This window comes from Phymastichus coffea, unplaced genomic scaffold (genome assembly GCF_024137745.1).
Source record: "Phymastichus coffea isolate CEN01 unplaced genomic scaffold, Cenicafe_Pcof_1.1 PCOF00016, whole genome shotgun sequence".
NCBI lineage: Eukaryota > Metazoa > Arthropoda > Insecta > Hymenoptera > Eulophidae > Phymastichus > Phymastichus coffea.
This window is the reverse complement of record NW_026706827.1, coordinates 3,783,945-3,809,832: the sequence shown is the minus strand read 5'-3', so window position 1 is coordinate 3,809,832 and position 25,888 is coordinate 3,783,945. Positions and strand designations below refer to the sequence as shown.

General features: G+C 33.0%; 1 protein-coding gene across 6 annotated transcripts in view; it reads left to right on the top strand.

The window, feature by feature from the left end:
• Positions 1-25,888, top strand: part of LOC131675125 (trithorax group protein osa) — a 1,031,961-nt gene that overhangs the window by 805,353 nt on the left and 200,720 nt on the right. For all 6 annotated transcript variants that reach the window (XM_058953975.1, XM_058953976.1, XM_058953974.1 and 3 more), the window contains 2 exons: positions 21,060-21,216; positions 21,287-21,536. In XM_058953975.1, the coding sequence (XP_058809958.1) occupies positions 21,060-21,216; positions 21,287-21,536 (407 nt within the window). The remainder of the gene's footprint in view (positions 1-21,059; positions 21,217-21,286; positions 21,537-25,888) is intronic.

The window sequence follows — 25,888 nt, the reverse complement described above, 5'->3', positions numbered from 1 at the left end:
TATTACTTTGTGACGTCACGCTGTTTATTTTGATTCGACTCTTATTTGTATACAATCGCATAAACAGTGAGGTAGCGCCGCTTAATGTATTGTTTTGGATACGTTAGACTAGTTGCAGTCATTCAGTGATTTAATAAATAGCTCATATATAGGACCGTTACAATATCTTGGCTAAAAATTGTCGTAGCTTTAAAATTCCAACTTGATCATCTTCTGTGAGTTCAAAGCTTTAACAAAATCTATTACGGACTATAAAAACTAAACGATATACGAGGTGTGTTAAAAAAATAACGAGAATTTTCGTTTTATGAAAAAAATATTTATTTATTCATCTACATTAATGTTGTCGCCTTCAAAGTAGTCCCCTTCGGATACAATACACTTATGCCAACGCTTTTTCCAATCCTCGAAACACTTTAGAAACTCGATCTTTGTAATAGCTTTTAGCTCTTTCAGCGATTCGCTTTTAATGTCATCTATGCTTGTAAAACGACGGCCTTTTAATGTTCTCTTTATTTTTGGAAATAGAAAAAAGTCACATGGAGCCATATCTGGCGAATATGGAGGCTGAGGCATCGTTACAGTTTCGTTTTTGGCCAAAAATTCACGAACAAGCAATGAAGTGTGAGCAGGCGCATTATCGTGGTGCAAAAGCCATGAATTGTTTTGCCACAAATCCGGGTGTTTTTTTCGGATTGCTTCACGTAAACGACGTTGAACTTGTAGGTAGTACTGCTTATGGATTGTTTGACCTTGTGGCAAGAATTCATAATGCACTATGCCATTAAAATCGAAGAACACAGTGAGCATAACCTTCACATTCGACCGCACTTGTCGAGCCTTTTTCGGTCTTGGCGATCCAGAATGCCTCCACTGGGACGATTGAGCCTTAGTTTCGACATCATATCCGTAAACTCATGTTTCGCCACCTGTTATAACACGTTTTAGTAGTTCTGCATCGTTATTGACTTCATTTAGCGACTCCTGAGCAACTTCCATTCGCCGCTGTTTTTGTTCGAAATTCAACAATTTTGGAACGAATTTTGCTGCCACACGTTTCATACCCAAAACATTCGAAAAAATTTGATGGCATGAGCCAACTGATATGCCAACATCATCAGCGACTTCTCTGATTGTGATTCGGCGATCGTTCATAACCATTTCTTTCACTTTTTTCACGTTTTCATCGGTTGTTGATGTGCTTGGGCGTCCGGGTCGTTCGTCATCTTCAACGTTTTCGTGGCCATCTTGGAAACGTTTATACCACTCATAAATCCTTGCTTTACTCATAGCAGAGTCACTATATGCCTTTGTTAACATTTGACAAACTTTACTACACTTTATTTCATTTTTTACGCAAAATTTAATACAAATTCTTTGATCCATTTTTTTTCACAAACGAAAATCGCCGAGCTCGAAAAACACGTCTAACGTTAGCGGCTGCCACTTAAAAAGTAAGCAATGAATATTGCTGAAAATTTTATCGTACTTCAGGGGCATGTGTACCAACATAATAAAAAAAAATTTTATACAAGCGGATTCTCCAAACCCGCGAAATTTAAAAATTGTCGTTACTTTTTGAACACACCTCGTATGTTTTTATGAACAATAAAATAATGATCAAAAAATCAAAATACTTAACCCTCATGAAACTATGTATAGTTTTCGAACCGGTTATCACATTTTAAAAACTTATGGTTTTAGCTTGAAAATACGTGGTCAATCAAGTTTATACGTTAATTTTTACTCGCGTTACAAATATATTAGTAAAAATTGATTATATTTTCAAATTCAAATATCTGAAAAATTAATAAAGATTCAAAAAAATTGTAAATAGAAAAAAGATGTTTTTTTACATAGACAAATTTTAATTTTGAGTAAAATAAGGAATTCGGATACAAATGTTTCTTTTTTCTGTTCATAGATTCTAAAAATAGAAATATTCGGGTTTACATTAATTAATGTATGTGCGGGTACATCAATGCTTCTTATAAACACTCGTTCGTATGCATGTTAAGTTTCTTGCGAACATACTGTTATATATACATTACGTAATATGTATCTGTCTGTATACAAAAAAACAAATATCGTGATTAATTTTTACATAATTTTCAAAATTTCATACATACGTATATGTGGAAAATTAACCAGTTACAGTGAATTCATATTATATGGAATGTAGTGTATGGTGAAATTTTATCTTGTACAGCAAGCATGGCTAAATAAAAAAATTTATGGTGTAATAAGCGTAGCAAAATCATTGCATCTTCATAAACTCAAACCATCAAATAATGCTATCACCAAGATATTGAAAATTAGTATGTGTACAATAGATTACAATGTTAAAAAATTTATAGAAACAAAAACAGATGCAATAGAAAGTATTTAAGGAAAACAAGTGCTAATGAAAATAAGTATATTATCCAAATGTCTTTACGGAATAGACGTTTAACGGTGTCTGAAATAACTGTTTCCGCTAATGAATACCTATAAAATTAAGTCAGCGAATGTACTGTACGTCGAAAACTCTGTGAAAAAGGACTTCTCGGTCAAGTGACTTTTAAAAAACCACTTCTAAGAACTGGAACCGTTAAAAGAAAATTGAAATGGGTAAAATAACATAAAAATAATATCAACAAGGAGAAAGATCCATAATGATATGGAGCTGCTTCGTAGGGTAACAAGTTGGTTATCACATAAGTATCGATAGGATTTTGCTTAAATACGAATTCTCGTCGTCACTTCCTTTAGCGCAGGTAATACCGGTGATTGGACCGCTCAATAGACTATAATTGCCGCTTTGTAAGAGATTTTACAAATTAGATCGTGACGTCAACCCGTTTATTAAGCAACAACCATGGACTCATCGACGTAACGTATAAAATCAAGTAACAAAGATTTTGCAAGGAAAGCAATTTAGATACGCGGTACAGATATATCCGTATCTACCGCAGCTGGTGACTCTCTCCTCGATCCCGTAGCTCATGCCGCCCTTCATCTTCTCTTTTGAATTTGCATAGATTAGAGTGGACCAAGGCAAGTATATGTGTGTGTGTGTGAGTAGTTTAGTGTGTGAGTAAGTCAGGTCAACCTTGATTGTTTATGTTGAAGAGTGACTTACAAGGAAGGTAAGGGAAGTATGTGGAACCTATTCCAATGAAACTGTGATTTGTTGTAGAGGACTAAAAAATAAGTGACACGTCTTTTAATGTGTTAATAAACGATTTAAAGAGGCGTAAACTATCCCCGAAGTTCGACCCCAAAAACCGTTTTTTCAGTATATCTCCTTTCCTATACAAGATTTATTTCTAAAAATAACTGGTAAATGTTTGTTACTGAATAACAATGTCAACAGCATATGAAGGTCTGCAGGGGTGGCATCCCTTATTTTTCAAGAAGGTGAAAGTTATTTTTTTCTTGAATTTTTGTCTCGGATAAATACAATTTAATCCAAAGTCAACGAAACTTATATTGTCTTAAAGAACATTGAAAGCTAAAGTTGATGTGTTTCGGGTTTTTCTATTTTTATACGGTATAAGGGTGGTAAACTACCCTTAAATAATTTTCATTCTTATTCGATTAAAGCGCCACAGATTTCAATGGAATTTCGGTCGATTATAAATTTTCAGAAAAACAAAAGATGAACATTATTTTATACAATGATAAATGTTTTAAAGAGATGAAAACAACCCTGAAATATGTCTTTAAAGTACGTTTTTCAGGGTATCTCTACTTCTACGTAATAAATTTCCAAATTTAACTGGAAATTGATTGTTAATAGTCAACAAACTTATGCGCCGTACCAATCTTCAAGGGGTTGCATCCCCTAACTATGGTGTAGAGGTGGTTGTGATTAAAAAAATTTTTTTTTTTAACTGAAAACGAAATTCAACAATTCTGGTACTGTTTTATTAGAAGTTACGTTGAATGCTAAAGTAGACTGGTGTACATAAACTACCCTTAATTTTCATTGAAACAAAATGCCGCAGATATCTGATTAATGTGATATAGTAATATATTATAGAAGGTCAAAACTTTTGACTAACGCTTATCTATTTTTATATGAATAAACAATTTATTGAACTAAAGCTACCCTAATGTTAATGTTTGTACATAGTTATAGTAGTACATTCATGGAATCTGATTTTTTATATCCTTGCGTGATATGTTTTATTGTGATATGTAATATTTTTTGAATTTTTACTCTCCATTTTTATGACAACTAAATAGTATTCTATCGACCTCTAAATTCAACAAAATTTGGTATACGGTCTAGTTGAATTCGAACTATGGTAACAAATGATACCTGTGAAGAATTATTATTATTTTGATAAATTAAAAATATCTTATTTTTCTTTGATTATTCAAATATATGTTTTGTAACGGGGTGGTTATCTAACAAAATGAGAAATCTATTATCGCACAAGCTCCCATGATACAGAGCTAACCGCCGCTCCGTTAAACACGTATGGTTATACGTGTATTCGCCTTTACGTTTGATATTTTCGTTTCAGTGTCTTCTTTCCAACCGAGTTGAACTCACTTTAAGTCACTTGACTTTTGAGACACTAGATCTATCTTAGGTGTGAGTGACCTAAACGAATGACGAAATGACGTAAACGGCAAATAAAATTAATAAAGTTTAATTAATAAAAAACTATAGTCTTTTACGGGTTGAAAACTAACGCACGTGAAATAGGATTTACAATTATTGATAATAATCCGGTGGGAGAGAGAGAGAGAGAGAAAATTCGAACTTAGCCGCGAAATCTAATGCCCGGCGTGAATACAAAAAATTACGCTCGCGATAGACAAAATACTTTCGATAGTATTTTATCGCGCTAATAAAGGGAGGTGCACCTACCCTGCAGTGCAATTACGGTGATCAGCCGTAATTGTTGAAGAGAATCAACGGTGCTCCTCAGGTAGATCAGCTGCGCTGCCTCGCTCGATTCCAAATATTTGCTGCTTTAGCTGCTGCTGCTTCGAATACTGCTATTGCAATGTTTCCTCACTACACTCACACACGTATCAAAATCCCAGGAAAACTTTGTATAAAAAACGGCGAATAACTGTACAAACTAATTGGCGGTACTATCACAAAAGCAGCTGAGGCTTAACTGAATATTTAAACCCTCGCGTGCCCCCTCTCTCTCTTATAGTTAGTCGTTCGAACTAACATCGCGAGTGTACCGAATCGCGAACGGATCGATTAATCGAATCGACTAGCGTTGCAGTTTATTGGTTTACAGTGTTTCTATTTATTAGAAGTTTTATATGTTGATATTACATTATAATTTTATTATCATAACATATTATAATTTTGTCATAAATAATGAAGTTGCAAATTTTGTCAAAATCTTTTGGATTATAAATAGAACAGTAATGGTATTCTTAAAAAAAATGCTTCAAACACAAAGATTTTTTACACCATCCGCATCGAATAATAGCAACGTTATTGCAACCATCAATTTCACAAATTGTCGCACATGAATCTCCAAAACTAAAATCTACGGGTTTATCCAATTCCTTCGATTTATTTACAAGGTACCAATTTTTATACCACGCATCCTGAATAGATTTTTATAACGTGGGGATGAAAACTGATTATGGACTAATGATTGTAATTTTATAATATTATTGCTTTTATACACTATAATTCATCGTCGATATAGCTATCTGAAAATTGCTTAACAAAATTTTTCCAAGTACGGAATCCAAAAACATCTAATGGCTGAATATTTCTAGTAGTTCCGGTGGGTATTTGTTTCAGACGTACCGTTTTATTATACGGCGTAGCTTCCTCTACAGCTACTGGACAGTGTCCACTCCATGAATCTATTAATAGCATTGTTGTAGGTCCCACATTAGGAAAATATACTTCTTTCAACCATGTTTTGAAGAGACCTGTAAATTTTCTTTTAATATTTCGTATTTACAATACTTGAAAAATTATTTTACCTGAATTCAGTATTCCAGATTTTGAAGAAGCAACATAGACGTTCGTACGCGTGAATATTTTTTGTGATACGTTTGGTCGAAATCTTCGGTACGTTCTAGCAATATCAAAAATAAAGGTGATAATAGTTCTCCGTCTGCTGATATCATTGGTTGCACGGTGTAGCTATGGGTAGCGGATGATACAGATTTTACAAGACATTGTATTTGTTTTTCGCCTTTAACTGCTAAGGTGCAGCCAGAGTGCATTTCTAATTGAAAACCGCTCTGATCTGAATTAAAGGTATTCTTAACATCTACGTGATTAATTAATTGGATGACATTTGACAAAAATTCTGTTTCTTTTGTTTGCAATTCCTTTCTATTTTCTATACATTTTTTTGTGCTAAATTTATTTATTTTTCTAGACACAATTCTGTGAGCTTTCTTAAATGTTGCAACCCACCATTTAGAAGCTGTATATCTTATGTCTTCATTTCCAATTAATTTTTGAGCTTGTAAAGTCCATCTTCTCAAATCATTGTCATGAATTATAAAATCAGATTCAAGAGCCGCGTTAACATTTTCAAAAGTATATTCTCAATTTCTTGCAATTTTCTCTCAATATGAACCACCTTGATTAATTTAGTGTGCCCAGCGACGTAGTTGTGTTTTAGATGTGACCTTGCGGAAATGATTTTGTATCGTTTGAAGAGAAGGATTTCTTCCTTTTTCAGCTTCTCCAAAAGTCGACAGCTCTTTTCATATATTCAAAACACAATGGCTCATTCTGGCTAGTACATTTATCTGTAGAAAACTCAGGATCCTCAGGTAGTGTATGCAAATTTTGTTATGTTTTGTTATCATCTGCTTCTAGCAAATCTAATAGTATCATCTGGAAATGATCTTTGATTTCAATTTTCTTGAGATTGTAAGGACTTTCTTGGATAGAGAGAGTTTGGAAGTAAGCCAAAAGCATATTTATCACATTTAACAGATTAACTTTCATTTTCAATGCTAAAAATTCATAAGGTGTTCATAGAGGTGAAAGAAGAAGCAAGAAGTGCGATGCGGTCGTGGCGGTTTGAAGTCTAGCAATAGTAGTAGTGGGGCAAAGGTCTTAACAGAGACAGAAGAGCTCGGAAAACGTCATTCTGTTAGAAGAATCATCACCAGTAGTATCCACTTCCTTCTCCACTATTCTCAAGTCTTCGATAGTAAGGTGGACTTTGAAATGTTAAATGAAATTGCTATGAAGCCCTTTGATCCACTACCAGAGAAAAATCATTATGAGCTTAAAGAAAATTGTTGTTATTTAGTGACAGACTTTACAGAAGAAGATAACAATCGAATCATTCTTGAACTCGAAGTCGAATTCCAAATTATTTTACCAGACCAAATTTCAAGAGCCATCATGAAACATTATAATCTTTATATATTACTTTCGGAACATGTACAAAGATATTTTTTATAGATTGAATATCATACGCTGGTAGATTTCAATTTCTTATTCAATGTAACAAAAATGTATCTTTATTTCAAGAAAGCTTGTACAATAAACTTAATATAATACATATTGGAGAGGTAAATGAGTCACACGTGTTTCTATTAAAGCAGGTTTCGACTTGTTCCAATGGGCTCACAAGTGATGATGCTCAAAATGGAAGTACCTCAAGGTTGGGGCTCTTACCATTAAAAAATAAAACAAAAATTATTTATTATTATTATTATATTTATTTGAATAAAAGTTACTTTACATAAACGTCTCTATTTTTTCATATGTATAAAGTCTTATCTATCCACGAATTGTGCAAGTTGTCGAATCCCAACCATTTAATGTATACTTGATTACCGCGTTTCCTTAGGACTTTTTCAATGCGATAAACATCAGGATACATAGCTTTCTGTAATTCTTGCTCGTAAAACCCTCCAACCTTTGTAATCTCTTAAATGATAAGTGACAGGCTTTGTCTCCGCAACTCGTTGAATAGTAAAAATCTCGGTAAACCAGTTAGGAGTGTATCCGTTTTCGAAAATATGTTTAGACTTGCTCATACGTACTTTATCACCTATTCTGAATTTAGGGCTCTTGACGAAAAGATGTTGGTCGTAAGAAAATCGTCTCAACACTTGCATTTCATTTTCTTTAGTCACGTGTTTAGGCTTCATATCTATTGTACGATGTTTTTGATTATTGTAAGATTTCAATAAATCAGCTAGAATGTTGATCCATTTGAAACTTCTTTGTAGACTGAATTTTTTTCACGTGATATTTTTTAGCATGCCAATGAAACATTCACAAATAGATGCCTTAAGATTGCTATAGATCGCATATAGATTTATTTTATACTTTGTCATTAGATTTTGAACACTTGAATTGTAGAACTCTTTGCGACGGTCCACATAGAGATTTCTAAGAGTGCGTCCTTTTTTTAATATAGACTCCATTGTACAAGCAACATCTGCACCAGTTTTTTGTTTCACAGGAACTGCCCAAGCGTACTTTGAAAATATATGAATAACAGCTAATAGATATCAAAAGCCTTTGTTCTCTCTCGAGTAGCCTTGCATCTCTACAAGATCAGCTTGCCACGTATCATCTATGCCGCGTATATCAACTTTTCGACGTGGATAGTTACGATGTGCTAGTTTGTATAGCTGATCAACGACTCTTTGATGTTTCCAGTTTTATTGATTGCTAATTATTTTATTTTAGGTTATTGAGATATTATTTTTTATATTTTTGTGAAGTTCATTACATTGTATCAACAGATAATCTAATACACGATTTACGAGGTGTGTTCAAAAAGTAAGGTGACTTTTCAAATTTCACGGGCAACGTTCTTTCGATTATCGATTTTTTTATTTTGTTATGTTGCTACACTCTTCCCGAATATATGTACCAAGTTTCAAGTGTATAGCATTTTTTGTTTGGTTGTGAGAGGAGTAAAGGTTATAAGTGTTTTGCGTGCTCGGCGATTTCTTGCTATCGAAAAATATGGATCAAAGGATTTGCATCAAATTTTGTGTAAAAAATAAAATAAAGTGCTCCGAAACACTTGAAATGTTGACGGTGGCATACGGTGAAACTGTTCTGAGTAAAAAAAATGTTTACACGTGGTACAAACTCTTCTAAGATGGCCGGGAAGGTGCCAATGACGAGCCTCGCTGTGGACGCCCAAGCACGTCAACAACTGATGAAAACGTTCAACCAGTGAAGAAAATTGTTCTGGAAAATCGTTGAATCACTATCAGAAAAGTTGCTGAGGATGTTGGTATATCGCTTGGCTCGTGCCATGAAATTTTTTCTAACGTTTTGGGCATGAGACGTGTGTCAGCGAAGTTTGTTCCGAAATTGCTAAATTTTGACCAAAAGAACCGTCGCATGAGCATCGCTCAAGAACTGTTTACTCAAAAGGGTCATAACTGGTGACGAATCATGGGTATATGGTTATGATATCGAAACCAAAGTCCAATCGTCCCAATGGAAGAGCCCAGATGAGCCAAGACCGAAAAAAGCACGCCAAGTTCGATCAAATGTCAAAGTTTTGCTCACTGTTTTCTTCGATTACCATGGCGTGGTGCATCAGGAGTTCTTACCATATGGACGTACGGTCAATAAACAGTATTATCTTAAAGTTATGCGCCGTTTGCGAGAAGCAATACGAAGAAATCGCCCAGAATTGTGGAAAAACAATTCATGGCTTTTGCATCACGATAATGCCCCTGCTCACTTATCTTTGCTTGTGAGAGATTTTTTGGCCAAAAACAACACCACAATCATGTCTCAGCCACCATATTCACCGGATTTCGCCCCATATGACTTTTTCTTGTTCCCAAAACTAAAGAAACCTATGAAAGGACGGAGATTTGCAACGATTGAAGAGATAAAGACTGCATCGCTGGAAGAGCTCAAGGCTATACCGAAAAGTGCTTATGAGAAGTGCTTTGAGGATTGGAAAAACCGTTGGCATAAGTGTATTGTATCTGAGGGGGATTACTTTGAAGGGGACAACATAAATATTGATAAATAAATAAATATTTTTTCTTAAAAATACAAAGTCACCTTAATTTTTGAACACACCTCGTACAATTACAACTCTCCTTCTCAAATTTCTGTTGTACTTAAGTAATTTTTTCGTTAATATTTCTAATCTCCACTTCAATGAATCGAGATACGAAGTCTAAATTTACTGCGTCTTCAGCTTGCATAGGCTGAGCAATATTACAGATCCTTTTTCCGTCTACATCCAAGTAACCATCTACAGTGATTTTATACCCTATACTGGGAGGAGCGCGAGAGCCCTTTTCTTTGTTCAATACACATCCAAATACGTCAACGCTCATATTAATACTGATAAATCGATCAAACTTTCCTAATATATATATATATATCTTGCTTCGCGTAATTTTTCAATGATTGAGTGAATTTCATTAATATGACTAGAATTACCAACTGCTTGTTTGGCTATAAGTAATCTTAGTCGATCAATAAGCTCGTTTGCATCATCCCAATATATATAATCAAATAATGTTCCTTTGAGGTAAAAGACCTTTTCTTGCTATTTTACAGTTAGGTAAAAGACCTCTTCAATCAATAGTCAATTTTTATTACGTACGTTTCTTAACACTACCGCTCAAAGATAAATTTGGACCAATGTAGTTTTTGAATTTGTTTACGTGCTTATTGCGGTATTCTCCATTTGCTTCATATCTCTTACGATCAGCGTTAGTGATTTCAAGAATTTTTACATAATTTTCAATATTTGATTAGCTAATTAATTTGGAGTCTGGTTCTTTACGAAAGAGAAGTTCCATTAAACCGAGCGTCTTGCTGTATGTTTTATCATTCACACTTACGAGTACATTATCGTTTTCGAAGTAAATTGAAAAATTTCCTATGATATATGTATTATCTTGCAAGCGGACATCAAATGTCTTGTCTAAATTACTTTCCTGCTGAGGTTCATACAATAGTCGAACATAGTTTCTACAATCGAATTATCCAATAGTTGTTGTCTCTGTTCTCTAGTTACATTTGAATTAATTTTGTTCAAATAGATAGCAATTGTATCAAGTGATGATTCAGCAGTCTTATCAAATTCATCATCATCATCATCAATAAAAATAGCAGCCTCAAATGTAGTATCAAGCGATTGCAGTGTAGAATTTCATTCATTAGCAGTACTATTGAAATATCTAGATTTGTAGGGAGTGTCAGCTGTTACTTTTGACTTAAAAACTTTAGAACACGATTTTCTTTTTCTTTTTCGTTGGCTGTTCAGTATTAGTAGTAGTAGTAATAGTATCTTTACTTCTATTAGTAGTTACCTCAACAAGTTTCTTCAATGGATCAACCATAGGTTTAAAAGTTTCATGCAATGTCTTTTCTAAATCAGCTTTTTCCGCGTTTTATTAGTTGATACTTGCGTCTTATGGCATCACGAGCCTCGAATAATTGCTCGAGCACCTTCTTTTCTCTTTCAAAGTCAGCCATGTTCACGCTCGTAATTTCTAAAGTTAAATAATCTTCATCCGCTCACTTCGCTATATTTATAGCAAAGGAATCAAATCCCTTTCTATATCGTCCATGATTTATTGGTCTGTCTCTGTCTATAACCAAAAATCCATGATTATCGTCTCTCCAACATGTGGAACAAATTACTTTCAACTTCTCAAAAGACATATCCGAATTAATGTTATAATTGTAAATGTATTTAATATTTACGTCATCTTGTCGAAACAAAACTAGTAAATTCACATTATCTAGAATGAGATACTTCGGAATCCGAGCGGACGATTGACAGAGATAGAAACTATCTACTTTTTTATGTCTTCCTATACAGAAGAATGCTCTTACGTTATCTTGCTTCTCACAATCAGTGGCTATATCGTCAAAAATCATAATAGAATTTGTTCGTGTTTTGTCTGATGAAATAGCTGTCTCATGCTCGCTGAAAGCATGATACTCTATACTATGAATAGGCTCTAATAAATCTTTCAAAAATTTATCCTTGGGCTGATTAAGGGATTTTGAGTAGACATATACGTTTTCAAATCTAAGACCATTAGGACGAGTGATTAATGTTAATAAACAATTCATTTTTCCGCAGTTACTAACTCCGCAGAAAATGGCACGTATACTGTTAAGCAATAGTTCACCATATCTTTTTTCTTGTTTATCCGTCTCTACCACTCCATCGAAATTAACGACTTGAAGCTGAAGAAGCTGTTCTTTGAAATCCATTTTGTTTACTCGTCACCAATACCTCAATGAATGAGTTTATTGGGTATAAAAAGACTGCTTATATATCTTTTATTTCATTAACATGTTATCTTTCGAAGAAGTATGATCACGTACTGTAAAAGAAAGACTGGTGGTGGTCTAATGATCAAAATTATAAATAACTTGCCTATTGAAGCTTAATTATCTGGATATCAATATTGTTGCCCTGGTACAAAATTGGCGCGCGGAGATCCTGGTAAAAATCCACTAGACACTGCTTTTAAAGAACACGATATCGATTATTCGCAAAATTGAGAGGATATTGCGACAAGAAATAAAGCTGACGAAATTCTAGCTAAAAAAGCTTGGGAAACAGTGCTAGCTAAAGATAGTAGTTTTGGTGAGAAAGCAACTGCCTTCACCGTAACCAACATTATGAAAGTTAAAAGTAAGCTTGGCATGGGTGTTGATATGATGAAAAGTAGAAAGAACGAGGCCAAACACGAAAGAAATATAGAAAAAGCAAAAAGCTATCAGTTACATTGAATAAAATTATTAAAGCGGCCTCGAAAAGTAGTGTACCTAACAATCGATCTCTTGTAGTCATTTTTTCGGCTATAAATAGAGTCAAAGAAACTGTGAAAAAGGCCGGCGGTAGAAGTAAAATAAATATACCACGTGTTTTATCTATTCCCGGTAAACTTGGTGGAGCGTTTCCTTTTTTAATTCTATTATTTGCTGCTTTAAGCGCTACTGAAGCTCTAGCCGGAGAAGCTGCTTCAATAGCGAAAGCTGTGAACAGCGGTAAAGCTGCTCAAAATGAACTGAAAGAGGCTCAAAGACATAACAAACTATGGAAGCTATTTCTATAGGTAAAGGTTTTTATCTAAAGCCTCATAGTAAAGGTTATGGTCTCCACTCTAAATCACATGTGAACGGACAAGGTTTAAGAAAAAAAACTTTGAAATAGTTTTGCCTAACGCGCTCTGATTGATTTAAATATAAAAAAATGTGCTAAAATACTAAAAATTGCAAATTTTCGAGGTATTCTCATTCGTAACGATTTACCATCCGATGAACCTTACTATCAAGAATCAATTGTTATCAATTTAGATGAAAAAAATGGACCAGGTACGCACTGGGTGGCATTCAAAAAGAAAGGTGATGAAGTTATATACATTGATAGTTTTGGCGATTTTCCACCTCATAGATTTATTACTTTATCTCAAAGTAAAAAAAGTCAAATATAATTATATGAGATATCAAGATACCTATAACTGCGGAGATCTTTGCCTAAAATTTCTTCCGAATAAACTATAAATAGATGTAATGAATGAGAAAATAGTCATTTAATGAAAAACTCTGTAGAACGCACTAACATTGAGTCTGGCAGGAAATTCATCAGTTCTTGAACCAAATTATTTTCCGCCAATAGAGCTGTCGCTTAATAAAAATATGTCCTCGGCTTAGTGGAGCTATTAACATTTAATTCAATACCAAATATTGACGTAGGCAATAATAAATTTTATGTTGGTAAACACGAAATCGTTTTACCAACAGGTAGCTATGAGATATAAGATATTGAGAGTTTTCTACAAAAAACACTAACGCTCAATGAAATATCAATTAGTTTTAAACTAAACAATAATACTCTATGTAGTGTTATTCAATGTAATCATAAAATAAATTTCAAACCAGAAGATTCTATTGGTTCAATTTTAGGCTTTACTAGACAAAAGCTATCTGCAAATGAAACTCATATCTCTGATTTACCTGTAACTATGCTCAAAGTGAACGCTTTACGTATAGAGTGTAATATTACTACAGGTTCTTATATAAACGAACGTAAAGTGCATACGATACATGAATTTTTTCAAGCAGTATCACCTGGATATAAAAAACATTGAAGTACCTTCACACATAAATTATTTACCAGTCGCCGTGAGAAGTATTGATCATTTAGAAATATGCATTGTTGATCAAGACGGAAACCTAGTTAATTTTCGAGTAGTCATCACAGTACGTGTTCACATCAAAGCAATATCGTGATGGTAATCGTATTTAAAAATAAAATTGGACGAGGATATATGAATAGATTGCAATACCAGTCATTGATTCAGTCGACTACGAGCTACCATAGCACTCACATGTCAGAACATTCAGTTCCTGAAAAGTCTAGGAATAAAAATAATAGAAAATACATCAGCTGGCGAAAAGTATATTAATGTGTTTCTTACATCAAAATGGACGAAATTCTAAATATTCACTCAGGTGTCGCTTTCGATGAGTTGATAGCTCAATACGAAGTTCACGCGTATCAACCTTATTCATTATCACATTTCAATAATAATGATGAAGTTCGTATCGCAATTCAACATCAAGATTTATCCATACTTCCATCTCGCAGTATGATTTATGTTTACGGCAGATTAACTCAGGAAAATGGAAATGTAACAGTTAAAACTAAGTTACTTAATAATGCTATGTGTCATTTGTTCGAGGAGATACGATACGAGATAAATGCTATTGAAATAGATAAAGTTAAAAATGTTGGCTTGACAAGTCTTATGAAGAACTGGTTATCACTCAATCCGAGTCAAAGTTTAATCGCTGAAAATGCTGGTTGAACTAGTGACAAAGAAGTATCGATTACAAATGACGAAAATTATTTCGATGTTACTATAACCCTCAGTATGCTGCTTGGATTTGCTGAAGATTATCGAAAATCGTAGTAAATGTCAAACATGAGCTTATTATTACAATATCGAAAAATGATTTGAATGCTAAACCTTCTAATACAAATGGAGTAATTACTTATGAAAAAATTAAAATTATTTTGAATAAAATTGAATGGTTAATGCCATATATAGTAGCAGTCGATAGAGAAAAAATCAAATTAACTTAATCAAATTAGTCGTAATAGAGCAATCACTATGAGTTCTCACACTTGGGAGTTACATGAGTATCCAAAATTATCTCGCACATCTAAACATGTTTGGAGTGTGAAGACATAAAATCAATTAGAAAAACCTCGTTTCGTTACTTTAGCTTTTCAAACATAACAAAAAAATTAAGTGAACGCTTCTGGTAGTCACTTTGATCATTGTAACATTTGTGATGCTAAATTATTTCTAAATTCTCAATGCTATCTACAGGGTGTCCCATTTTAAAGGAACCACCCTTCAAATTTTCGACGGTTGGCGTTGTACAAAAAAATTGTTCAGACAACAGTTGTTTGGGACAATGGGGGCAACCTTTCTGTGAAATCCGATTTGACCTTGAGATTTATTTTCAAGGTCATTTGAAGGTCAAAGTCATTTTTTAAATAGGAACCTATATTTTTGATCCCGGATTCGGAAAGAGCAGAAAATTCTACGTTCAGATAACGTATTACGTGTGGGGTGCGGTTAACCCCCCCCCTCACCTAAGGTCATGTAGGGGTCAAATTTATGATTTTCTTCATCTACGCACAGGGATGATCGGGCAAGGGTAAGGTTAATTGTAATAACCCAATAATTCCAATACCCAATAACTCGATAACCCCAATAACCCCCATAACCAAATAACCAAGAGATATTTTGAATAAGGACCCCCATTTTTTATCCCGGATTCGAAAAGAGCGGGATATTTTACGTTTAGATAAAGTATTATTTTGGGGGAGCGGTTCACCCCCCCCCCATCCCACCGGGGCAAGTGTAAGGTTAATAAGGTATTGATTACCCAGCCAGTGAAGGCAAGGTATTGATTATCTAGCCGGGTGCTGCGGGTAATACTTTGCCGCAGCACGATATCGACTTTGACATGCCCCGAGAGACAACAGAATATCAACAATTTTGTTTCTCGAATAATCCGGCATATTCCCTCCTTTTAAGTCAACTAAGAAAATTACACTTGAACTATCCTGAGAAGGACTGTTCGCGAATCACTATTGTCTAAACAATACTAAAAAAGTGTTATTAAACAATTTAGTTGAAACTTTGTAGGCTTGTCTGGAATTACACCAGAAAAAAGAATGGAAATAACATGTTATCTCACAAAATGGAAATTGACACTTCTCATGAAGGCTTTGAATACATGAAGTGGACTTTGAAAATCAACCTAAAGTTTAAGCTGAAGGTCACTGTTGTTTGACCCTACAATTTTATTGGGATATTGAGGTTATTGAATTATTGGGGTTATCGGGTTATTGGATTATTGGGTTATTTGGGTTATCGAGTTATTGGGTTATTACAATTAACCTTACTCTTGCCCGATCATGCCTGTGCATAGATGAAGAAAATCATAAATTTGACCCCTACATGACCTTAGGCGGGGGGGGGTTAACCGCACCCCACACGTAATACGTTATCTGAACGTAGAATTTTCCGCTCTTTCCGAATCTGGGATCAAAAATATGGGTTCCTATTCATAAAATGACTTTAACCTTCAAATGACCTTGAAAATAAATCTCAAGGTCAAATCGGATTTCACAGAAAGGTTGCCCCCATTGTCCCAAACAACTGTTGTCTGAACAATTTTTTTGTACAACGCCAACCGTCGAAAATTTCGGGGTGGTTCCTTTAAAATGGGATACCCTGTATATAGAAATCTCAATTTAAACATTAATCAAAACCAGTATGCAGTGCTTTATAATATGTACACTAATTTTCAAAGCTCATATTATGGAAAAGAAAATGAACGATTGCTTAATAAAATAAATTTCATTGAAAAATTACCGTTAATCGTGATAGAGTGTTCTAAACAAAATGAATCTATCAAAAGTGTTGCTGTTGACGTCCGCCTCGAGTTTGACATGGAAGCAGATTTTCCTGATAACACTGCAGCCTATTGTTTAATTCTACACGATCGAATTATGCAGTATAATCCGATCAGCGATAATGTAAAAAAATTAGTTTAATATAGTTTACTCTCTAAATAAAATGTAATTAATATAGTTAAATATAAACTAAATAAATTAAATTTGTAACATAAATAACGTTAAATTTTATGAAGAAAAGCATTTAACTTAAAATATATGTCTTTACTTAATACTTAAACATAACAGCATGTGTATGTGCTCTGTGACTCACTCTCTCTCTCTATCTCTTTTTTCTCTACCGCTAGCGCTAGAAAACTACCTCCCTCTCTCCATCGCTAGGAGCTGATATTTCTCTCTCTCTCTCTCTCTCTCTCTCTCTCTCTCTCTCTCTCTCATTTAGAACTAGTGAAGCTGTGAAAAAGGCCAAACTCCCCTCTTCTCTCACTCTCTTACTTCTTTCTTTCTCTCTCTAATTAAAAAATGAAGCATTTTATTTATTTTCTTATTTATTTTAATTTAGTTTATTTTTAATATACATTAAATAATACAACTAATATAATTTTATATAATTTTATTTTTTCTTAAATAATCCTACAATCTTGAGGGGGCGAGTCGGCTTTCTCGTTGTTGGTTCGGCTGGGATTAAAATTATCTTACATGAACAGCCTCACTACTCTTGATCAGCGGTTTGTTCGGCACAGTTCTCTGTAAAATATTAAAAATATTAATTAATTTTAATTATAGGAAACACTTAAAATATATAAATTTTATAATAAATATAAGTGTTTGCCTACCATAGTAGCTAAATCAATTCTCTCATCTTCCTGCAAAATCTCCAACGAAGGCAATTGCGGCATCGATGATGACGAAGACGACGACGATGAAGATCAGGACGCAGACATCACAGATGAGAACGATGAGGATGTAGACGACGCAGACAACGACGATATCGTTACCGATCCTGACGCTGATGAGGATGGTGCTTTCATATTTGAAAACGTTAGATCCTTCGATGATTTTGCCAGTACTTTCTATTATTTTTTTACTTTATCTGCTCATACGTCTTGTTCCGTCTTGGCCAACTCAGCTTTCCTTTTCCGTTCCAATCGAGAGAAATCTTACTTTTTGCGCATTATCTCTGCGCCCTTCTGGCGAGAAAGCTGCACCTTCACTCGTTTTTCCACTGTCTTCTCTATTTGATATGCCACTTGTTGTGCGATCAACCTTTCTGCTAATAAGACTTTGATCCGCTGAAAAATAAAAAAATTAAAATCTATATAATCATGTAAAGAATTAAATAATAATAATAATAATAAAACTTACATGATGAACAACACATATCATCTGCGTTGATTGGGCAACGTGCTGTGTGTCGTTGCATGCGCACCTGAGCAACTGGAAATAAATAAATATATATTTAAATATTAAATATTAAATAATATAAAAATAACTTAAAATAACTGTGTTAAAAATAACAATGAGCAGCCGATACAGTAGCTCATGCGGGATAGTATTCGCAATCTCTAAATCATTGAATAAAAATTATTAAAATTATTTCTAATTTTTAAAAATGTTTGATTGTGGTTTCCAAAAACTGACAAGTTCTCACGATATTCTCAATTTTTCACTAATTTAAATAAGTTTAAACACTTACAGACAAAATTTTTTTACACAAGTAAAAATTAAAAAAAATTAATCCCCATCACTTTTTTATTTAAAAACTTTATATAAAAAAATTTTAAATATTAGGAAGAACGCTTCACTATTAACAGCTCGAAGTTTCCCTTGAAACTGACCATCGAAAATTCTACCGAACGCTCGTAATATTATCAGGTACGATTTTTTCTACAGTATGAGTAACGCTACAGACATACGTAGATATTCTTTGAGTGAGATAGGACATTTGCATTTCCACTAAAACTACATATATTACAGTAAAACAATAATGTACATCGTAATAGCAGTCTTGTCCATTGTAAATAAGATAAGCTATGTACGTTCCTAGGTTATAGCTGCTCCTGAAAGTAATGGAAAAGCTTGATCAATCTCAAACCGGCTGTAATCTGTATTTATGATAGACATCGTCAACTTAAGATAAGAGGGTAGGTAATAAGCATGGTTGCTCTCTCTTTCTCTTTCTCTCTCTTTAAATAGATTTAAGCAAAAATGACTAGGATAGCAGAGAAGGATTAGCGGGGATTCAAGCAAATATAGCTCTCCTCCATGGTTTATTGCACAGGAAATAGGAAGGTCAGTTTCCGGATTGCCCTCGTATTTACTGAGAGTCGAGATGATTATAAGTAGCCACAGGATTCGCTATCAGAAAACTTCTCGTTCTTACTCCAAGTAGCACTACCGAAGTGTATTGAAAAGAGATTTGATACACCTGTTTTGGATCGAAAAATAATAGACTCGAGCTTTTTTATTTCGACGAGGATTCATTGTTAAGCTTGGAAATGGCTATGTAATGTTCACAAATAATTCTTACTACTGTAACGGGGTTTACTTTTCATTGTGTCGAATTTAGCAAAGTATTCACCTATCGCTTTTATCGTTGGTCCTCACGCGTCAATTCACCTTGGTAACTCCAGGTTATGCATAGCTTGACAGTCTGACTCGGAATCCGTGCGTACATGTGTTCACTTATTTCTCTCGAATTTGTGTCTCTCTTGCAACACGCTAAGGGGCTATCTCTCTTTTGCACTTATTATGGCTTCTCGGTGGATAGTACAGGATACCTTGCAAAGCATGGGATAAAAAAGGCAACAATTATAAATTAAAGTAATTATAAATAATGGTTATTACTATATTTAATCATGAAGAGAGAGAGAGAGAGAGAGAGAGACATAATAAGTGTGGCTTGCAACAATATAAACTCATTTTCAGATAATAAATTTCATTTAATAAGTGCTGTAACTGAGGAACAATTTAATGACACATTCACATTTTTTGATGATATTCGTAAGGAGATCTAATGAGACATATAAGTTTGAAAGTAATATTTTATTATAGTAATAAACAATAGTAAGTTTGAAAATACAGAATATACATCTTCATAGACACAGACACCCACAAACACATACACACACGCATACACATACATAATGTAAAACTATATCTTGTACTTTTATTGAATACACTAACTAAACTTTTTTTATGTAAACGACTAATTTTACGATTTTCCGATCCCTGATATCTTGAAAACTATCGACAATGGAACTTTGCGGCTATTAGATTTTTGGTTCAAAAAGTGAAGAACTATAATATAAAATTTCCTAAAATTCATCGGAGTTTTACAATCTAATAATCTGATTTCCTTTCTGAATTCGGAGTTCACTCCGATAAACATGAAAACATCCACTTTTCAATTTCGAAATTAGAATATTTCTTTATCTCAGAATTTTTACTTTTCTTTATTTCAAAATTAGGATATATTATATTTAATATTTTTCGTTTCCATTTTTTTTTGTTTCGGCATTTTTACATTTTGACGGCATTGTAAATTTTTTTTTTTTTCTGAAATTTCCTATTTTATAATTTTAATTACGCTCACATCATTTTCTAAGGAGAAAAAATAATCAACGTTTCTTACTAGGAATTAAGAAAAATGATTCTTTTCTCCTTGGAAAAATGTTAAGATGCTTTCGATATAGAGGTTATGTAATTTAAATTCAAGGACCTTATTTATTTACATAGTTATCATAATAGTCACTTATTTTGCCACTTACTGACTATTTAGTGAACTTTTTCAATCATTGACATTATTATTATTCTCAGTTCTTCTAAGAATAGTGCAATGTGATGGTTCAATAGATACCATATCTTTTTATATTAGTTATAACACCTAAAAAGGCTTGTACGGGTTAGCATGGAAAAATATCAATACCGCTGTATAGTTCGTAAACATGTATGATTACTTATACCTTATTTTATCCTTAACAACGTGAGTTAGTGCTTAAACAAGAAAAAATTTTAAGTCGTTACGATTATATTAATTTTCGTTATTTAAAGTTTTTCATAAAAGAACCTTTAGTCTAATTTATATGTTTTTTACTGGTTCAAAACTAAAAATAATAGAAAATTCTTATATTTGATCAGTTGGAGCCCAGCAAGGTAATTACCAGAGTTCCGCTCCATTTCAAAGTTATGCTCAAGATCAATATATTCGTCAAGGTAGCACGGCTACACAGTCCAATGAATTTCCGTCATACAATAGTCGTGCTCATTATTCTTCATATACTAGTGATAACGATAGGTAAGTTTCTTCAGTAATAATACAAGAATGATACATGAAGCTTTATGTTAATAGTGCCAAAATTTCTTAGAAATTATCCAGGAAATAATTTAGCTTCTACAAATTCTGGTAACCAAGAACTATATAATAGATATAGCGGAAATCAACAGGGAAGTTCATATTCTAATGTAACATCACCTGGATCGCGAAATTATCCTGCTGTATCACAAGGACATTCAGTAAATATACAACAGTCGGTTACGACTCAGCAAACTTCTCAATCTCAGTCTAATTCTGTTCCGACTTACACTTGTACTCAGGATTTTTATAGACAAGACCAGGTACGTCAATAATGTATAATTAAGTGAATTTCTAAAATGATTAAAAATATAATTTCTTCGGATAAAAATAAAAAAATATTTAATAGAACCCAAATTTTTGAGGGAGAAAAGTTCGTGAAAAAATGAAAACTACTTGATTTTTTTAATAAATCTTTTTTATGTTCTAACATAGTTTCTTTTTAGACTTATACACTTTACCTAATGCTGCTGCAGTTTGTTGACCTCTTCCAAATAATAGGATTTGTCCAAGTCTGTAAAATAGGCATTCGTTTCTGCAATTACCTTCTCGTTTGAATAAAATCTTTTCTCCGTCAGCCGTGTTTTCATATTAGGGGACAAATAATAATCCGGTGGGGCCAAGTCTGGAGAATAAGGAAGGATGTAAATTTATTTGAAACTTATTTCCATCAAACCTTATTTGCGACCACAACTATTAACGTGTGAGCTGGCGCATTGTCGTGGTGGAAGAAGACTTTTTTGTGGGCCAATCGTGGACGTTTCTCTAGCAACTCGGTTTTCAAACGATCCAATAACGATGAATAATATTCGCCTGTAATAGTTTTACCCTTTTCCAGATAGTCGATGAAGATTATTCCTTGCGAATCCCAAAAGACAGTCGCCATAACCTTCCCAGTCGAAGAAATTGTCTTCGCCTTTTTCGGAGCAGATTCCCCTTGGTAACCCATTGTTTAGACTGTTCTTTGGTCTCAGGAGTGTAGTGATGTATCCATGTTTCATCTACAGTTATGAAGCGACGCTTAAAGTCTTGCGGATTTTGCTGGAACAGCTTCAAACCATTCTTGCAACACTTCACACGATCTCGTTTTTAGTCAATCGTGAGCAATCGCGGTACCCATCTAGCGGATAGCTTTTTCATGTCCAAATGTTGGTGCAAAATGTTATGTACCCATTTGCTCGAGATGCCTACAGTACTAGCAATCTCCCGCATTTTCACTTTTCCGTCAGCCATCACCATATCATGAATTTTTCAATAATTTCTGATGTGGTGACCTCAACAGGGCATTCAGAACGTTGAATATCTTTTGTGCTCATATGGCCACTCTAAAAATTGTGAAACTACTTATACATCATTTTAATCAAAAATGTGTAATCACCATAATATTTATCAAGCTTCTGTTTAGTCTTCTGAGGTGTTTTATCTCTAGTAAAATATTGTTTAATCAACATACGAAATTCTTTTTCGTCCATTTTTTTACAACCATTCGATTTTTTTTATTCAAACGAATGTTAAACACAAAGTAATAAATCAATTTGGCTCAAATTTGATGTGTGCTTTTCCGAAATATGCTACTAACTGAAAATAATCTCGATACGCACCAGTAGCGCCATTTTTCTGATTTTGTACGGAGTTTTTGAACGACCCTCGTAATATCTGAAATTTTTTAAATTTTGAAATAAAACCAATGCAATTAGAAATATACGAATACAAACTTTTAAGGTTAAACCAAGTATATAAATAATAAAGTATACAAACGCAAGTTATGTCAAATGCCAGTTATTTGACATGATAAATGTCAAATGATTACTAAAAAGCTGGGATGATTGCTTATACATTGCTTTGTCGTATTAGAATAGAGCACTTTTTTGGCACAAATTATTTACATGGAAAAATAGTTAGTTGCTTGCTTTTTAAGAAACTTTTAATGCACATAAATTTTCATTATAAATATTTTTTACTTTTAAAATCTTTACACTGCGTATGGAAGTTTAAATATACTGTACAAAGCCTACATTAACTTTTTACTAGATTCTTTAAAAATTGATTACAAGTGATGAAGAGCTAATGATAGTTTAGTGACGAATATGTTTTTAAGAAATTTCATTTTATCAATCATATATATTACGTCTTAGAATCAATGTTTATATAATTCCACATGCATACAAAAAAAATGGTCTGTATCAAAAGTGACATTCGTATATCCTCATGTATTTTGACACACTAAATTCAAATTTATAGTCAGTTTGACATGGCATTTACATCAAGTTCAAGGACATCTAAAGATTGAATTCTATAAAAAATATTTGAAAAAAATAAATTAGTAAACGTAACATACTGTCTTGATTCCCTTATAATTTGTTTAATTGATAAATTTTGTAATGATGGATCGAAGGGAAATAGTGATAGATGGAAAATCACTTATATAATTAAAATTAAGTGATTTTCCATCTATCACTATTTCCCTTCAAATCCATCATTACAAAATTTATCAATTAAAATAAATTATTATTTATATGATTTTGAGGATTGCTGAATCTAAAGTTTAAGTTTATTTCATCTCATCATATTCAAAACAAGATTATTTCAAAGTCAAATATTCATATTGTGCCAAAAAAAATTTTGACTGCATATTTTGGAAGTATGAAAAATATTACATTAAGATAAGATATTTTTCATTTTATTTTATCACAACTTCGAAAGCCATTTTAAGGTCAGTATAAGATGATATACAATGAGAGCCATATATAAAACTATACATGATAATATCTTGAAAGTTAGTATCACAACTGTAAAAATATATAAGTGCACTTTTATTGAATTAGACAACTATTTTCATTAGTATTGAGTGTGATTGAATTAAAATGAGCAGTCACTTCATGTCCAGTATATCAGGTTCAAGGACATTTAAAAGTTAAATTGAAAAAAAAGGTTTAAGAAGTAATAACTGGTATTCTTATAGTTTTTTTGTTTGCTGAATTCGGATTAAGAGTTCATTTAATGTCAATTGGATCTAAATCTAAGTCAATTTGAACTCAAAATCAATGAAAAAATATAACCTGATTCAGAAAATTACTCTCGTATATTTCAAAGATCGTTGAATCTAAATCTAGAATCATTTAAGAAATTATGGTATTTCATGCTTATGTTTGCTATTCTTATTCTATAATGGACTCGACTTTTTGATGCGTGTCTATGCTGCCCACACTGTAGGAATTAGATTTGTGATAAAGCCTTGATCTTCAAATAAATTGCGGATTTGAGGACTATCGAAAACACTTTCTTTTAATTTGGTATTACTTATGTCCAGAACCTTTTTTTTTTATGTGTTCAAAACATTCTTCATCCTTATGCACAGCATTGACGAATTGCTTCATAAGACCAAGTTTGATATGACAGTGAAAACAAAATTTTCAAAGGATCTATTAAAGATTCACGGACAATGTTTTTTAGCCCTGAATTTAAATCTATTTCCTTGACAACTATTTATATCCATAATGATTTTTTCTATTTCTAGTATCTCATAAACATAAGAAAAAGGAACTTTTTGTAAAATCTGACTGCAGTCCCAGACTTATAATTAAAATGTTTCCATTGTGCAAAAGCACAGCTTTCAGGTTCTGATTAAAAGGGTGGTTTCACTAAATTTCATTTCCTCTCCACGCGCGAATTTTTTATTTATTTCTATTTATGAAATAGTTAGTTCTGTACTAAAGTATGTGAACAGTCATGAAGGTTGTATTATTCTTTTTCTGCGTATTTAGAAATTCAGATCTATTAAAGTTTAATTAGCTTATTATTTTTAATTAATAAGATCGAGCAAAGAACATGCTATTATCACCTTAATTTTAATTTAATTTAAGCTATCAATTTTAATGTAAATAACATTTGTAACCTAGTTTGAAGTTTATTTTATATAGTCTCTATAGAGAGATATAGAAAGATATTCTCTATAGCGAATTTATATTCACTATCGTTATGTACTTTTATGGTTAATTGTTCGATTAATTATTGTTTCTGTTTCATTATTATCAAATAATTTAACTGCAAGTTGTAATTTAGTATTCATTCTTTCCCTTTACAAAAAGTTATAATCTAAAGAGGTAATAAAGTTATCTATCTATCTGTCTTACACTTTCCCTCTTTATCTTTCTCTCTGTCTCTCTTTATTGACTAGCGAAATCCCCCCCCCCCCCCTGATACAACAAGTAACACTATCCAAGTGTTAATCACCGATTATCCTGTAACTTTCAGATTATTTTTATCACATGTATACAAGATACTTTAAACCATTTTTAGCGGCCCGTTTCACCTTGGATTTATAAAATAGTGATTTATTGTCTTAACCCATTAACGCTCAAAACCATCGATCTTACGCCATGCTATCGACCACGAAATTCATGCACAGATCGAAGATACCGTATCTTATGTTTTTGGGCGTTCTAAATATGAATCCGGGCTCAAAATTCACAACTGTTGAATGGAAAATTAAAAATGTAGGTTTGTTTATAAAAAAATCTCCCAAAAACCTGTTTTTTTCATTATTGTTCCAAAGGCACAGAGGTCTTATAATTCGTCAAGGAACTCTCTTGAAATTTTTTATATTTAAAGAAAG